Source organism: Podarcis filfolensis, assembly GCF_964270895.1.
Source record: "Podarcis filfolensis genome assembly, chromosome: 1".
Classification (NCBI taxonomy): domain Eukaryota; kingdom Metazoa; phylum Chordata; class Lepidosauria; order Squamata; family Lacertidae; genus Podarcis; species Podarcis filfolensis.
The window spans coordinates 70,123,902-70,141,163 of NC_139604.1; the positions used below are offsets into that span (position 1 = coordinate 70,123,902).

At 39.0% G+C, this 17,262-nt stretch overlaps 1 protein-coding gene across 38 annotated transcripts in view; it reads left to right on the forward strand.

Moving 5' to 3' along the window:
* TEAD1 (TEA domain transcription factor 1) overlaps positions 1 to 9,409 on the forward strand; it is a 173,117-nt gene extending 163,708 nt beyond the window's left edge. For all 38 annotated transcript variants that reach the window (XM_083599399.1, XM_083599400.1, XM_083599364.1 and 35 more), the window contains one exon: positions 1,566 to 9,409. In XM_083599399.1, coding sequence (XP_083455525.1) covers positions 1,566 to 1,679 — 114 coding nt within the window. In that variant the 3' untranslated portion in view covers positions 1,680 to 9,409. The remainder of the gene's footprint in view (positions 1 to 1,565) is intronic.
* Positions 9,410 to 17,262: the final 7,853 nt, after the last annotated feature.

The window sequence follows — 17,262 nt, forward strand, 5'->3', positions numbered from 1 at the left end:
AAATTCCATGCCCTTGAGTTAAGTACAATGTTACTGCCAAATGTAGGTGCTGTGCTTTAATCTTGGCTTGCAGAACCTCCAGGCTTGCTACTAAACCTACACAGCGGTCCAAACACCCTGTGCTAGGCAGCTTTATGAGTTACTGATCCGATATAGGAGGCAGCCATGGAGATGTGGCTTTTCTGCAGCAAATCTACCAGAGACAATTTATAAACTGGACCTCTGTGGCGGAGAATTGGATGCATTTATATATCTAGTTGGCCACTTATTAGCCTCTTTGCCTTGACCCTGGACCTAGAACCCAGCAGGGGAAGGAGGCTGAAATCTAGCTGTAGTAAATAATATTTCTACTTCTAGAATGCACCCACTGCTCATTTAGCAATAGAGTTTGCAGTAACGGTGGGGGCACTTATCTTTTCCTTGGTCTGGGTGAGTTTTGGGCCTGGTGTCCACATTGGCTGTCCCGCCATAGCTCTGATTGGAGACATGGAAGTTGTGGTAAATTCACTTCCTAGTTGGTTCAGAGCGCCAAGAAAATAGTAATTCTCTGGGACACCTGGTAGTTTACTTTGTGAAACAACTCGTTTCAAGCTATGTTCAATGTTAACCACCTGTTTTGAATGGATCTATCACAGTAGCTTTTGAATACCCTAAGAACATTTTGGGCTCTGGAAAACTGACCTGCATGGGATCCCTCTTTGTTGTTTGCCCCACCCCTCTCACCTTTATATTTCCTTCTTTTCATCCTCCCTCCTCTCTCCTAGCTTCTGAATTCCTTCCCACTACCCTTCTTCCAAGCCCTTAAAGATTGGGTTACGCAGCTCCGATTACAGAGCTCCATCGTAGCCTTGTGTTCTTTTTCTTGCTTGGCCTTAAATTCAGGGATAAGTGGAACAGAACATTTTGGCTCATGGTGGCTTTTCGCTTCTAGATCGGTTCTGCTCTTATCGATGTACTGCTGTGCAGTTTTGCACATTCTCAAAGAGGAGAAAAGAGATTCCTGCAAACTGTTCCTTTAAAATCTTAGCAGCTTGATTTTCCCGGGAAGTATTCCAAAAATATGCCTCTGGAAGCTTCCCAAAAAGCAGATCCTGCCTTGCCAGATTCTTTTCCAGAAACTCTGTCAGAAATATGGAACTGCAGAACCTAGGTCAGAATCCAGTTGAGATGGTTTCCATTAGAAGTCCTACTCAATATGTTGTAGACTACATAGTGCTGGAGATAAGGGAGATAGGATTATGCACTCTAGTAAAATATGGTTTCTTAATAATAATAATAATAATAATATCTATCTCTCATACCCGCAGAATACTCTTTAATGTCTATATGCATTGAGTCAAAAGTCAGCATTAGAGAGGCATTAACCAAGAAACCTTGACAGATGAGAGGTGTATGTCTCTTCAGATATGAGAGTGAAATTGTGTGTGTGTGTGTGTGTGTGTGTGTGTGTGTATCTCCAGTGATTACAATTACATATTTTGCTTTTGTTCCTGTGTTAGCAAATGACCCAGTTTCTAATGCTTTGTCTTTTTTCCTTTTCTTTATATGTATAAAAACACAAACAGGTTGTAACGAACAGGGACACGCAAGAAACCCTACTTTGCATGGCTTGTGTATTTGAAGTTTCAAACAGCGAACATGGTGCACAGCATCACATCTACAGGCTTGTAAAGGACTGAACAGTTATTTATAGACATGTTTTGTTTAACTCCTTATCAAAACACAGACTGTCAACCTCAACACTAAGTGGCAGTTCCTCTGGCTGAGCTTTCCCCTACATTTTTCTAAACCTCATTTTAGTGTGTCAATATATATTGTAGCTGTGAAATTCTGGTACAGTTGTACAAATTCTTTCTAAAACAAAGTGTTCTTCAAATTTATATATAAAAAAAACCACCGTTCCTTGGGAAGACTATATTTAAGAATTTCAAGGCCTTTGTGGAAGTTTTAATTTTTTGTTGTTGTTGTGTTAGAAAAATATAAGACAGAGCGTTTGCCATGGGAAAACTTAACAGCAATTATAAGAGTTTATGAGGTGTTTTGCCTAAATTAATTTTTAAAAACCCTGTTTTTAAGATGCTAGTGAAATTGAAATGAATTTTAACTATAAGCATAAATTAGCACACAAATTCTTCTTAGAATTATCTTCATAACTGATTACTGTGGACGATACAAACGAATGTAATTCACTAAATTATTTTATAACTGCAACTCAATTTCTGTTTGAAGCCAAATGACAAACATAGCCTTAAAAATGCCTGATGGGAGCAGACAGGTCCTAAAAGTAGGCAAAAAATATTATTTTTCTTCCCACTGTATTAAAACTAACCTTCTAACCCATTTAACTTTTCAAGCAGGTATTGCAAAGCGAGAAGACTTCCTCCCTTTTACTAATTATATCTAGTGCATTAAAAAGGTATAAAGTATTGTACTAATAAGGACATTTGTTTATTTAAAAGATGACTCGTTTTGCAATAACTAGGTAAATACTGAAAAATTAGACTTATGGTGTACGTAATCTTTTGTGTGTGGTTATATATTATATGAACAATTTGTTTTCGTTTTTGTTTTTCCTAATGAGTCTATAAATTGCAACACCAAAATTAGTGATAAGCAAATGTAAAGGGGGTGGTGGAATTAAAGTGACTGTTGAATTACAATTAAACTGTCAGCTGAAAACCACAAAAAGCACTGTGGTTGAGATGATAATAGATATACAATCAAAAGGTTCATCTGTTTTTAATGTCTTTAAAATGCTAGAAAATCACAGGCTTCGCCAAACAAAAAAGACACAATTATTACTTTATGAGCCCCATTGAAATCTCCTTCTCTTTCAGCTTGCCTGAAAATGCAAAAACAGGAGGGTTGTCAAACACTTGACAGACCACAAAGTGCAGTACTTTGGGGGGTTAGAAGAGAGGTGACAGTCCTCATATATTGATAAACATGGCATGGGAGCCCGTACAAAATGGTTCCCATGAACAACAACAACAACAAGAGGTGACTCCATACCCATGCACTTCCTACCAGTGAGTACTGTCACCCAAAAAAGGCCTGACAATGTGTGTGGCTTGTAGATCACAAGTTGTGTAGGCCCATCTTAACAGGATTTGTTCACTCAATAAGGTGAAAACTCTGATAGTTAATGGCCTCAAACCATGAAACGTATGAATTTACACTGGATCTTGTTATCAATTCCTACAATCCATTTTCAGACTTCCTAGACATGATGTATCCCACATCCCCTCCATCACTGTAGAAATATTTGGTGCTCCTAAGAACAAGTGAGGAAGAGCTTTTTTCAAAGAGGTATAAATCTATTATCACTACACAAGGTTTGATTCCCCTTCAGAGGCAGCTTTTGTAAATATATATTCTTGCCCGACGTGATGAAAGGCTGAAAAAGTGTCTTGGAACTGGTTTATGTTATTAGTAAATGTTAACCTATAATACATGGCAGGCAAACATCAGACTTGTTGGGTCTGCTTTTTTACCACAACCCCAAAATCTATCAGTCAGAGCCAAGTAAAAAATAAATCAATAAATCATAGTTAGAATGAAGGAACATGGTGCATCTGAGCACATTCTGAGTTTTGAGATTTGGCTTCAATTGTAGAACTAAACTGAACATACAGTTCTTTCACACAAAAGTCTACTTCATTTCAGCAGCCGAATTTAGATAGAAGAGAGTTGTGTTTGGTAGTGAGAAACTGCAAATCACCCAGAAATCTATCAGTACATGAGGTTTGTAGGGTTTGATGAGCTAGAAACACAACAACTTTGCTACAGTTCCCATTCAAGGATTTGCCTCTCTCCACCTACTGCCTACAGCAGGGGTCAGCAACCTTTTTCAGCTGTGGGCCGGTCCACCGTCCATCAGACCATGTGGTGGGCCAGACTATATCTTTGGGGGGGGGATGAACGAATTCCTATGCCCCACAAATAACCCAGAGATGCATTTTAAATAAAAGGACACATTCTACTCATGTAAAAACACGCTGATTCCAGGACCGCCCACGGGCCGGATTGAGAAGGCGATTGCGCCGCATCCGGCCTCCAGGCCTTAGGTTGCCTACCCCTGGCCTACAGCGACTTATGAGAAGCTGTATAGCCCACAGGATGATGAAATGAACTATGGAGAATGTCTTTCTTTACATTAAGGCACTAGGTCAGTAGCTATTGCACTTTGAAATGCAGCTTCGTGCATACTTAAGAAACATATTCAGTGTGCTGCTTAGAATAATTGTTACTTCAGAAAGCAAACTTCTTTATGCCTGCATAAAACCTTTCACACTGTTAGAATCCAACATGGGGGCAGGAAATGCTCAAGGTATAAATAGCTTGGAGATTTGCCCTATTCAATTGTCAGAGGAGCTACTCAACTTCTGGAACACTGCAAAACTGAAACACGTTGCATGCAGTCTTCCATTCATGACTCCTATTCAGCCCTTCTCATGGCATGCTGCAGTCAGTCCAGTACTGTATAGCCTCTAGGATCTGCAAGCTGCACGCCTTTTGTCCTACAGACATTAAAGCAGATGAACCTCTCAGTCATTTTAACTCTGTGAACTGTAAAATCAGATGCTTATATGGCTGTAACTCTTCATCAGTTTTTAACACTAACGGAGAATTAGCACTGCATCTTACTCATCTAAAGTAGCCCTTTATTTTGAAGCACTTGGTGTTACAAGTCTAAAACTCCTTTTTTTAAAAAAAAATGTTACCTTTTACGAGGCTTTTGGTTTTGATGGATTTGTTTTTTAAAAGAAGTTGGACGTTTTTAGAATAAACGTGCATCTCAAAGCAACTCCTTGAGGTGTGTGGAAGAGCAGTCAGTTTGCAAACCAGGTACACTTCTCTCTTTTGCGTTAATGCAGTCTGGGACACGATGTATGTAATAACTCTGCTGTTTGAAGAGTCACAATGTTTCTTGCATCTCCACTTTTGTAAAACCTTCCTGGGAGCTGTTTGCCTTGCCTTTACCTTTACGTTGGGTGTAAACACCCCTGTGCATGTTTCTTCTGGAAAGCCTTAAGTCTGTCAGATGTTTATGTGGGTTGTGTAGTCCAAAAGGCTGCCTGTAAACTGTGAGCTCTTTTGTAAGCTGGAAGCATCTCCCTTGTTAACTGTTACTTTGTCGTAGGAACTTCTTAATTCCGAGCTGCCAAAGCATTACAATATGCAGTGCCTTAGTGCTATAGTAGAAGTACCTTTTAGCTTATCATGCCAATCTTATGTAGTAAATTAATTGGTTTACTTAAATAAAGGAAAAAGGAAAAAAAAATTTCCCGAAGAGAAGCCTTTTGGCTACTTGGCCCTAAAACACCGTCCTATATAAGTCACCCCGTCACTACATAGTTGGAATATCGATACCAAAATGAAACCTTTTAACAGCGCTAGAATTTTCTGCAAAAAGTGAATTGTATGAATAATAATGCTGCCTTCTTAAATTCTCATGACCAAATACTTAAACCTTTGTGACTCTCTGCACTCTCGCATGCAAGTGCCTTTGGTTTTGAAATTCCAGCTTAGAAAAGTGCTGCCATAATAAATGACAATTTGTAGAGACCAAAAATATTTAGAGATCACCATAATGCCTTTGGTTTATTGGAAACAGTCAAAACTAACAGGCCTCCATTCTCAAAAGAGTACTTTTTATAGTAGCGTGCTTTTTGCAAATCACAAGAGTGCATCATGCTGGAAAAACTATTCTCTATGTTATTCAACCGTTTGTGATTGTTTATGCAGCATTGCTGGCTGGCAAGGATAGGAAAGCGGTCAGTATTTCACCCTTTGCCATGTCCCTCTCCATCCAGTCTTGCATCTGAGTAACACGAGCCCATATAAATAGCAGAAGTTCAGGCAAAGGACAAATTTGACTTTATCATCATCATCATCACCATCATCATTATCGTAGTTCTAAATCTGTGAAGATGGTTTTCTTCTTTAAATTTGCACTTGTTTTGTTTACAAAGTTGAGCAGTTGGATGCCTAAAATTGAAAATGAAAGTGTAGAAGAAAATGAAACAGTCCATTTGACCTGTGCTTTTTAGCACCAAATTGTTAGGAATAAATGTCCTCGGGGAGACCCTTGAACAGCACCATTTCCTATTTCATTGTAGGAAAGAGTGCCGTTTTAATACCACCCATGCATTTGGGCAATATCATGTTTTTCGAGAGACATCAACAGCACTGACATTGGTTCAGAGGGATACAACATAATTAATAATCACTGAGAACTAATAGCAGTAAAACCAAAAGCTTGGCAGAGGAGATTTGTAGCTGTGAATACACTTTTGTTTTTAATAGACAAAAAAAATCTAATAATTTTTATTTAAAATTAGTATGTGGCACACGAAGTGGTAAATATATGTAGTTATGCCCCTCCCTTTTTCTTAAATTTGTATTTGTTCACTTTCTTCTGACATCTTCATCTAGTAAGGATTGCTTGGCTTCAGAAGTACACGGGCCCCAGTCACACTTAGCACTAAGCCGAACTTGATCTTGGCATGAATGAGCAAGTGTCCTGGAGCACAATACGAAAATCACAGCCACTTCACTCTCCTTCACTTCTGCTGCTGCAACGGTACCAGGAACTAAGCCATAGTTTGGCTTAGCACAACATGTGAACCCAAGCTTGTGGTTTGTCTCCCCGCAAACAACCCAGGAGTGGCACACCAAGAACAAACCTTGGTTACAGTTTGTGTTTTCCTTGAAGCAAGATAATCCATGAGCCCAGGTTCATAGATAAACTTTGGCTTAGCTACTGGTAATGTGGCAGCGGCGTGGCTAGGGAGGAATAAGGCAGCCCTGGTTTTCTTACTGCGTACCCGCATGCTTGCTCATTCATGCCAAGACATATTTTGGCTTTGCATTATGTGTAAATGGTGCCAAAATAGATCTACAGCGATTGAATATATCTGCTGCAACAGATATAGGTAAGCAAGTGGCTGGAGTATATTTTATTGCAAATGAATGAATTTATTTATTGTTTGGTGTACAAAATTGGGGGGGAATAATGGTACAATTTGTGGCAGTTGAAACATAGCTTACTTTACAAATGTAATGTTGTTCTTACTTGAATTCTAGAATGATTTTATTTAGGTACCGTACCACTATACTGAATAATTTGCAACTTTGGTAACTATTTTCCCACTTCCTACCCATGCTAGAGTCCGTTCAGGTTGGCAACTGCATTGAATTCAACTTTCCTGTTTTGTCACCTTCAAGTAAAAGAGTGAACTATTACACTGAATGGAAGTTGGCTTGCAGAACTTGAAAAGTTGAAATCTTTATACTTTATTTCCTTGATCTAATTCCTAGGGCATTCTTCCCTCTCTATGGCTCAGTTTGGACATCAAGCCAAACCATGATTAAAGAAGCTTAACTATGGTTTAGTGTAGTGTCTACAAGGTATGGCTATGTTAATTCAATCTAGTCGTAAAGCATCATCTGAAACTCTGGTTCCGAGGAGGTTTGTGATTCATATTCTCCACTACCTATGGTTCGGATGTCTGAATTAACAGACCACCATAGGTTGGGCATTGCTCAGCTTCCGGAAGCTGCCGCATTCTGGCAATGGGCCTGAACTTATGAAGCTGAATGCGCAGAGGTGGGAAATGAAAGCAGACAAGTAGCTCAGAACCATGGTTTGCCTGCCATACTCTAAATCATAGTAAGCACAAACCATGACTTGGGATGTCTTTGAGAATTTAGTAGAAGTCAGTTACAGAGCAATGCACTAACACTGGCCCACATCATCAACACAGGTCATGCAACATATGGTTCTTTAGGGACCAATATACGTTCACTGTCTGTGGCTGCTGTTGAGAAGCTCTTCTGTTTGCTTGGCAGTCCATGCAACAGAGACTAACACTCCCTTGCATCTGCCATGTCTGCCGTTCTAAATGCACACCAGGGCAGCACACCCTTGACACTCTCCCCGAGCCCTGTCTACTGTGGGCCTCTACAGTGCATGGTCAAACATTGGGGGCTCTTCAACGGAGCTTGGGTAGCCACCTGCCAGGGAATTTTTTAGCTGTGACTCCTGCATTGTGGGAAGTTAGACTGGGTGACCCTTCAGGCTCTTTCCAACTCTGCAATTTTAGGATTTAAATATCGCTCCCTGGCCCACTGATCACCAATATGGAGAAGGGTTTGAGTGCAGCCACCATGGGCAGCAAGTAACATGTAAAGTGGTCCTCATTTCAGTCCTTACTCAGGTTGATTTCTCTCTCTCTAAATCTGTTCCTTTTCTTCCTTCTGGCCAGCACCCTGAAAAGAAAGACAGGATAATTTGAAAGATAAAAGAAGTTTGGAAGTCTTGATCTCTAGCTTAGGAAGTTGGTCTGGCAATGAGATACTTTATATATATATATAAAACAAACTAAATACATTTTGTCAGTTAACTCTTTAAGTGCACTCAGTTCACAGAGAGGATATGCCCCAGTTACCTCCTTTCACACAAGTTCTAATTTTTGTTCAGCATTTTGTTTCTGTTCTCTTTATTTCAAATGGGCCTCTGCTTCAGGCTCATGACTGCGGATAAAAAAACAATGATATGTGCCTGAAAAAAGACAAAAGAATTTTATAACAGTTTTTAAAGCCTGAATAGCCTTTAATTCTTTAATATCAGTACGTTTTATGTAAAACAGTTTTCTTTTTGATTTTTTTTTATTTGCCACATGCATTTGTTCACATTTGTAAATGACTTAATGGAATTCTCACTTTGTTTATTTGTGTAATGTGTATAAACTGGGTTTGTGACTTAAGCATATTCATATATGGTCAGTGGTTACTTTAATATTGTACTGCTGCTGGTTATTTTTTTGGGGTGGGGGGGTTGTAGAATCTGCCTTTGGATGACAAAGTACCTCCTGCTTAGACATGGAGGGAAAGCTCTTTTTTAAAAAAATAAAAATATATATGAAACTTTTCAAATCTTGTCTTAACATATTTTGAAGTTTTCAAAATGAGTTTCAATCAAACCTTTTGGCAGTACAGTATTCTCGTATTTGTTGTTGTCTGTGTGTAGGTACTGGTACCTTCTTTGTTTTTTAAAAAAATGTTTTAAGTGTTGGCTTTAAAGTGAATTTATCTTTAGTATGATAGTAATATGAAAATTATAGGGTTTGTGTGCAGAGAATTTTTTTATAAAAGTGCTTTGTAAAAAATATGTATTCTAGCTTTCGCGGTACATATGTGTGATAACTTTAATATCCATGACAGTTAAGTGCAATTATTTCATCACTCTAAAAATGCTATTTTTGTGTCGGTTACTGCAGGTGTTCCATGTCTTTGCAAAGTGACACATTTTGATGCCTTCTTGATAAAGTGGTAGATTTTTTTGTAGCTTTCTAGAAACTTTGTATTCATACAGTATCGATTGAAAATAAAGAAAATAAAGTCATTGTTGCATCTGTTTTAATTTGACTAGAAACCGTCAGTTGTGGAAACATTGCCTGGGAACTGAAGGAAAGGACGGTGTCACTTGACAAGACTGAAGTTCTATATTATACCATGTTCCACGACACTGGTGCCACCACATTTCCAGGCAGTCCTACAACCGCAGGGGTTTCAGTAGTTGGGGTGGAAAATCAAATTACTCTTGAGATGCTGAAACTCTTAAAAGAGTTGCCCCTCCTTGAAAGAAGATGTCCAATGGAGAGCAACAATGCTTCCATTAATACTCTACATCTTACATTAAATTGCCCAGGTGTGCAATTTTTAGCGTATCTCCTTTGAGAGAGAATGCTGGGATGTTATTATGTTTTTTTTATTGTAATATTTTTTATTAAACAGCTTTTATATTAACACAAACAAAACATACAAAAACAAACCACACACGTTAACAGAACAAAAAACAAGTACCATTTCATGTCCTAATTTCTTAGACCTTACTTCCTCGACTTCCTCTTGCTTCCCGTTTCTGTATTCCAAGTTCTTACAATTATTCAGCGAATCTTCCCTTATTTTATTATAGATTTATGTTAATCGTCCTTATTCTCTCTGTCTTAACCATTACTGATAGTAACCATTTATTTTAAGCCCAACATCATTCTAACTGTCATTAATTTTATAGTATTTCTTTAAGTAATCCTTAAACTTCTTCCACTCCTCTTCCGCCGCTTCTCTTCCCTGGTCTCGGATTCTGCTCGTCATTTCTGCCAAACCCATGTAGTCCATCACCTTCATCTGCCATTCTTCCAGTGTGGGTAGATCCTGTGTCTTCCAGTACTTTGCAATAAGTATTCTAGCTGCTGTTGTAGCATACATAAAGAAAGTTATATCCGTCTTTAACACCCCCTGGCCGACGATACCCAAGAGAAAGGCCTCTGGTTTCTTTGGGAACGTATATTTAAATACCTTTTTAAGTTCATTATAGATCATTTCCCAGAATGCCTTAATCTTCGGGCACGTCCACCAGAGGTGAAAGAATGTACCTTCCTTTTCTTTACATTTCCAACATTTATTATCAGGCAAATGGTAGATCTTTGCAAGCTTGACTGGGGTTATGTACCACCTATAAATCATTTTCATTATGTTTTCTCTTAAGGCGTTACACGCCGTAAACTTCAACCCGGTGGTCCACAACTTTTCCCAATCAGCAAACATAATGTTATGACCGATGTCCTGAGCCCATTTAATCATACTTGATTTTACCGTTTCATCTTGTGTATTCCATTTCAGCAGCAGGTCATACATTTTTGACAAATTCTTAGTACTAGATTCTAACAGTTCAGTCTCTAATTTTGATTTTTCCACCTGGAAGCCTATTTTACTGTCTAATTTAAACACTTCATTTATTTGATGATAATGTAACCAGTCTCTCACCTTCCCTTTTATTTTTTCAAAACTCTGCAATCTCAATTTGTCCCCTTCTTTTTCCAAAATTTCCCAATAGCTGGGATGTTATTATGACAGGTTTTCTGAAGGGGTTGCCTGCTTATTGCAGCAAAAGGAACAAAGAGTGTTGTGGCATTCGGTTATATAATAATAATAATAATAATAATAATAATAATAATAATAATAATAATGATAATAATAATAATAATAATAAATTTATACCCCGACCATCTGGCTGGGTTTCCCCAGCCACTCTGGGCAACTTTCAACAGAATATAAAAATACAACAGTCTATTAAACATTAAAAGCTTCCCTAAACAGGGCTGCCTTCAGATGTCTTCTAAAAGTCTGATAGTTGTTCTTCTCTTTGACATCTGGTGGGAGGGTGTCACACAGGTTGGGTGCCACTACCGAGAAGGCCCTCTGCCTGGTTCCCTGTAACCTCACTTCTCACAGCGAGGGAACCACCAGAAGGCCCTCGGCACTGGACCTCAGAGTCCGGGCAGAACGATGGGGGTTATGTTTTGTGTAGTCCACAAAGGTTGATGCCACAATAAATTTGTTAGCTTTTAAGGTGTCACAAGTCCTTTTGTTATTATAGTTCGACAATGGAACGGTCTCCCCCGGAAGGTAGTGGGTTCTCCTTCCTTGGGGTTTTTAAAGCGGAGGTTGCATGGCCATCTGTCATGGATGCTTTAGCTGAGATTCCTGCATTGCAGGGAGTTAGACTAGATGGTCCCAACTCTACGATTCTATGATTGAATTGACTCCACTTAAATCATGCTGAGGTGATGCTTTGGCTCCATCACTTTGTATCTCTCCCTAGGAGCAAGACTCATCAAACATGGTGAAAGTTACTTCTGAGAAAGTATGCATAGGATCCTCTCATGCTATAAGTCTTTTACACTAAACCACAAGTCAGCTACCGAGGAAGGGGAGGGGACTAAAAAATGAAGTAATGTGAGATTCATTTAGTAAGAGTATTGCATCATTTGAAGTAAAATCATAAGGGGGGGGGGAATACCTGGTCCCTCATTACATGGCATTATCTCAACTCTCTTTAAAGCCATGGAATCAAGTAGTGCTATTTTGATAGAATAATGGAACTGATAGATGCATTGAGAGATGAGGGGGAATATATATATATATATAATCTTTAATATGTTTCCACAACACTCATAGAGGCTGTATAAATAGCAGCCCAGGCAATGAATGGAAAAGCAACTTGCACCAGCCATACTAGATAGGTTGAGCACATTAGTAACTATTTCATTTACACGGTGAAATGTCATGGCAATGATGTACGGCAGGCAGGCTTGAAGATGTGGGAAATATTCATGGAGGCAGACAGAAGGTCAGAGGTGAAGCTGGAGAGAGGGAGTCTGCTGCTTTCATCAGAATGATCAAGAACTTTTGAACTGTTCTGTCATCCTCAAGCAACTGTTTAATATGCAGACTACTGAGCTGTGATGTTAAAAGTCCTTCAGAACAAGGTATGAGGGATATGCATTTTTTTCAAAAATCAGTAGAATTATATACTATAACCACTTACCTGGGAATAGGCGCTATTTAATCCAACTGGGTTTACTCCCAAGTACATCTATATAGCGGTTATGGTGAGAGAGAAATTAATTTGCATGACATGTGTTGTGTGTGCAACACAGATCAGTCAACATTTATATAGATATTTCTGCCTTCCCATCTTTCCTGTGAAATTCTCTCTCCATTCCGTACTTTATGTTCATGTTGCCTTCCTGATTCTCTCAGTATACACTCCTGCTGAGGGATATTTGTTCTACATAACTTATTCACCAACACACTTTCCTGAGGTGGAAGTCTTTCCCGCCTTTTGTTCCGAGATCACCACAGAGTTGACTGTATAGCTCTGCAGATCTTCCATGATCAGTGTTTCTCTTCACAGTTTTCTTCACAGGAAGTTGCTTCTCTGGCAGTCATGGTAAAGCTGCTACAGTTGAATGATTTAAATTCCACAGGGAACAGTGCTGTTTCAGGACATCGGAGATCATTCAAATATTTCAGAAATGTGGACATTTTCCTTAAATAGCTACACACGTTAGAAACTGAATTAAAGTTGCCGTGTTTTGTTTCTGCTTTTTAGATTTTCACTAAGTAACTGGATCTCAGCAGTGCTTTAAAGATTTGTTTGAACCAACATGTTTTGATAAATAATTGGCAGCCGACTTGTGCACTGTTCGTGTGTGGGTGAAGTGTTTTCTTTTAGTTCTTCTCTCTGTAGCCTTGGTGCACCTTGATGTCAACAAAGCTGCTAAGGGGAAGAGGGCATTGGGACAAAAAGATGGCTCCTGGCTTGCCTAACCATGTTGTACTACTGTGCCCATCCGTGCAATAAAACCAGAAAGGCAGGCAACCTAAAATTTGCCTTGGGGCTCACAAATCCACTTAGCAGACCTGCATTTCAAAATACATGTTTAGTGAAATACCAAAGTCTTGAAAGAGATTGAGAGTTAACAGTCTGATTTTAACACACACACATACACACACACTGCTGTCAGAAATTCTACGGCAAACACTAGAGTGAGGTCGCAGAATTCATTAGTAAGCATAAGTCAACTGAGCAGCTCATCTACATTGAAAAAAATCCCAGACATTGTTGAAAGACTCTTCTGAATGGCAGGGGTAAGGCCACAGTGGTCCTGTTTAAAAGCACATTTGGAAGTGGTAGGCTGAAGTCTGACTGTAGAACACAGAGCCTTTTGCTTTTCCAGGTCAGTAGTGTACTTAAAAATGCCTTTTATGCAGCCTGTACTTGTCTTAGCAAGAAAGAAAAAATCTGCAGTGGTTTTTATGGCAAAGCACATTTCATTCTATAGCTCCCAGTAGTGTTAATTTTTTCTTTTAATTTAGAAAAAAAAGTGAAGGACTTCCAAACTTAGGGCAGCTGCTTGAGGGGAGGTACACGACATGTCAAAACTAGCATCTCCCTCTGAATGTTAGAAAGAGTTTGGTGGAATGTGGGGGCATCTCTTCAGCTTCCATTTTGTTTATCCCTCAGTACCTTACCTAACCTTTCTTCTATACCTGTTTGTTTCCCAGTCCTTTTTCAGACTCATCCTCATTCATTTGTTCAGCTTGTCTTCTGTCTATCATTCGGTTCAACTGCTGGATCTACCTGTCTGAAATCTGGCAAGGTTAACCCCCTCTTGAGGAACTACCATCTCTCAAAATTTCATGCACCTATATGGGGTGTGGTGGGGGAGGTTTGGGCTATTTTGGTTCCCCAGTGGAAGTAAATAAATGAGAGGAACAAAGGTTTAGATTTTGAAATTTTGATTCAGATTTGAGAATCTAAATTGATCTAAACTGAGTTGGGGCCTGATCCAAATTGCCAAATCGGTGTGTGTGTGTGACTTGCACAGCCCTACTCTACATGCAAATATAAAACAAGAAAGATACCAGATGTATCTTTCCATAGGATGTAAAATATTGATTATGGTCATTGTTTATCACAGATATCCCAGGATTGCCGATTTTCTTCATAATTATAAAGCCCATCCCAAGAAGCACAGGGATAAGATGGGTGTTCTCCTGAATGCCTTTGCTTTCTCCCCATGGCTTTCTCTGCCACCTTCAAAATCCCATTGTGTCACTGCTTGCGAAGTCAGCTACCCCAAACTGCAAACACAGATGAGGATTAGCTCCCTGCAGTCTCACACTAACTCGTTGCTTCTGTGAAACAAATCCGAGTTTAAACTGAGATGATTTGGTAAGACTTCCAGGAACGTAAATAATCTTAATTGAGTAATCATAGCTTTTCAGCCCTGTCTTGATACGCAAGATAGGCACATTAATTGGCAATCCTTCCCCACTGTTACAGATGTATCATTAGAATACAGATTCTGTTATTACAGTGGTTGTAAAGCCTTCATCTTTTAAGATGTTTTAACTTTGTTTTCTTTGCAGTCTAATGTGTTGAATTATCTATGATCATTTTAAAGGTGTCAATATAGATGTCTTTGAGATGCTGAAGGACATGTGTGAAAACTTGATAAATTTATCAAAAGTTATCACTACATGTTTACTATTTTCTTTTTCATTCCTTATCACAAGTATCAGAGCAAATTCACCAAAATAAATGTCTGCCCTTAGCAATCAGACCTAGTAATTAAAATCAGTGGTCCACACTGATTAATCACTTTGTTGATTCATCAGTTGACTAGTGATCAATCAGGAAAAGGAATGAAAGAGTGGAGCCCTGCCTCAAACCCTGAAGTTGTTCATCTTACACCAGGCACTTATTTCCCTAACAAATTGCCACTCTGGGATAAAGAGTACTTTATTCCTGAATCACCCCCTGTAGATTTGTTTATGGCAACAGACACCCAAATTCTACTGCCACCGAACAGCTTGTTGACTGTAAAAGTCACAGCACAGTAACTGCATACAGCCATCTGAGACCAATAAAACTGTGTCAGAATCTGCGGCATGGCTGTAATATTGAATCGAACGTAGCTGAAATGCGGTTTGAAAAAGCTGGGTGGCGATCGCATAAAAGGAACCGGCTTGTTTTGATACAACAGTCGGAGTCACTGGCATGTCGTCTGTTTAAAACGGAGATTCTGAGACAGCTGCTCTCGGGGAAGAACCACAAAGCAGAATACCTAACATGGAGAACAATGAGGTTGCCTCCTTTGTGGCCCAACAGGCTGCGTCAATTGTGACAGCAGAGCTTCCCCTCTTCAAGAGCAACAGATTGCAAGGCATCCGGCAAGTTACCCTTATGTGGCAAAATGCGCTGCGCCGAGCAGAGCAGGGCTACGTGCTGCAATATGGCAAAACAGATTGCATAGCATTAGCACTGCTGACAATGGGGCATTCATTAAGTGGGACAACAGGGTCATGGAAGAGTTTGTAGGAACTCCATTGGCCAGGCCTGTGTTAGCATATGCATATCGGAGCGACATATGGCAGCTGGTAACTTTCCTGTCACAGATGTGGAAGCTTTTGTTTTGATAGAGTGTTTCATGATGATCCAGTACATTTCCCTCCCTCCCCTGTTTCATGGGTGAGCAAAATGAATAAGATTAAAGTTTCTGATCGGTTGTCTGGTTTTGATTGCAGAAAATCTCTCTCGCTTGTTTCATGCTCTGTAGTGCAATCTATCCATTGGCTACGGAAGTGCTGCTTACTGCTGCATATCTAACAGAAAACTGATTTGCAAAAACATGGAAACTTAGTTTCTTTTTGAAAACTGTGTGCTATTTTAATTTTCTGCTCAAACGTGTCTGAGCTGCTGCTGGTTTTGATGTTTTGTTTCACTGGGAGACCTTTTTTGTCTTGTTGTCTAAAATATTCAATCAACACATTAATTTAGTAAATTATTCCCACCAAGGTGATCCACTCACTAATGGTTCTTTGTTAATATGTGGGGGTTTTTTAAAATCTAAAGTTGAGCAACGTGTTCCTCTGTGGGAAAGATTTCAGTGCTGAGAAGATCGTTATTTTTATATCGTAAGGTCATGATCCAGCGCACATGTTCCCAATTCACAAGTCCTGTTGAGCCAATGTGAATTTGGTGCCAATAACTTTGTGCTAAATCAGTCTCTGAGGGTAACTGTTACTAAGCTGGTTATTCTAAAAACCTACCATGTTTTAAATGCTGTGATATTTCTGTTTTTAAATCTGCAGATGGACTATTTCAGTGGTTGATTTCCTGAGTTCTGAATTAATTCTGCCACCAGTGCTATTTGTTGTCAACACTAAAAATTGTTTACTTGTAAATCAGGTTTTTACTTTAATTCAGACAAACTTTTAGCCGAATGTTTGTTTCTGTTTAAATAACTACTTTAATTGATTTTAACTGCTAACTCAGAATCAGTTCTATACAGTACTATAGGACACAACATTAGTTACATTTATTGAAACTGCAGAAACTTTTATGTGTGAACAAAAGCAAGCAAAGTTATATTCAGTTACTGAAGAAAGCTGAGGTCATAAAAATCCTTAAGTGCACCTGCCAACTATATTACTCTATTCTGCAGAGGCCATCTGTAAGCATGACGAGATAATTTGTTCCTCTAGGCTTCCTCCTCCCTTGGGAATGCTGACAAAAGTGCCTATTGTTACAGGTTATATTGTAATGGATGTTTTTTTAAAAAACTGCCTGGATTTTTTATAATTATTACTTTAATTGTGACAACACACACACACACACATATCAAGGAATCTAGATGGAAAATGCCAGCCTTTATCAAACATACAATTTGGAATGGGCTGAGATGATACAGAACAACATTGTTTACTTTTTGCCTCTGTTGTTAATGTTTAATGATTGATGTTTAATGGTTTTAGTCATATGTTCTGTTGCTCCTTGTGCCACAGAGAACTGGTTGAGTGTACAGTGGTTACAGAGTGTACTCTGGTTACAAACTTAATTCA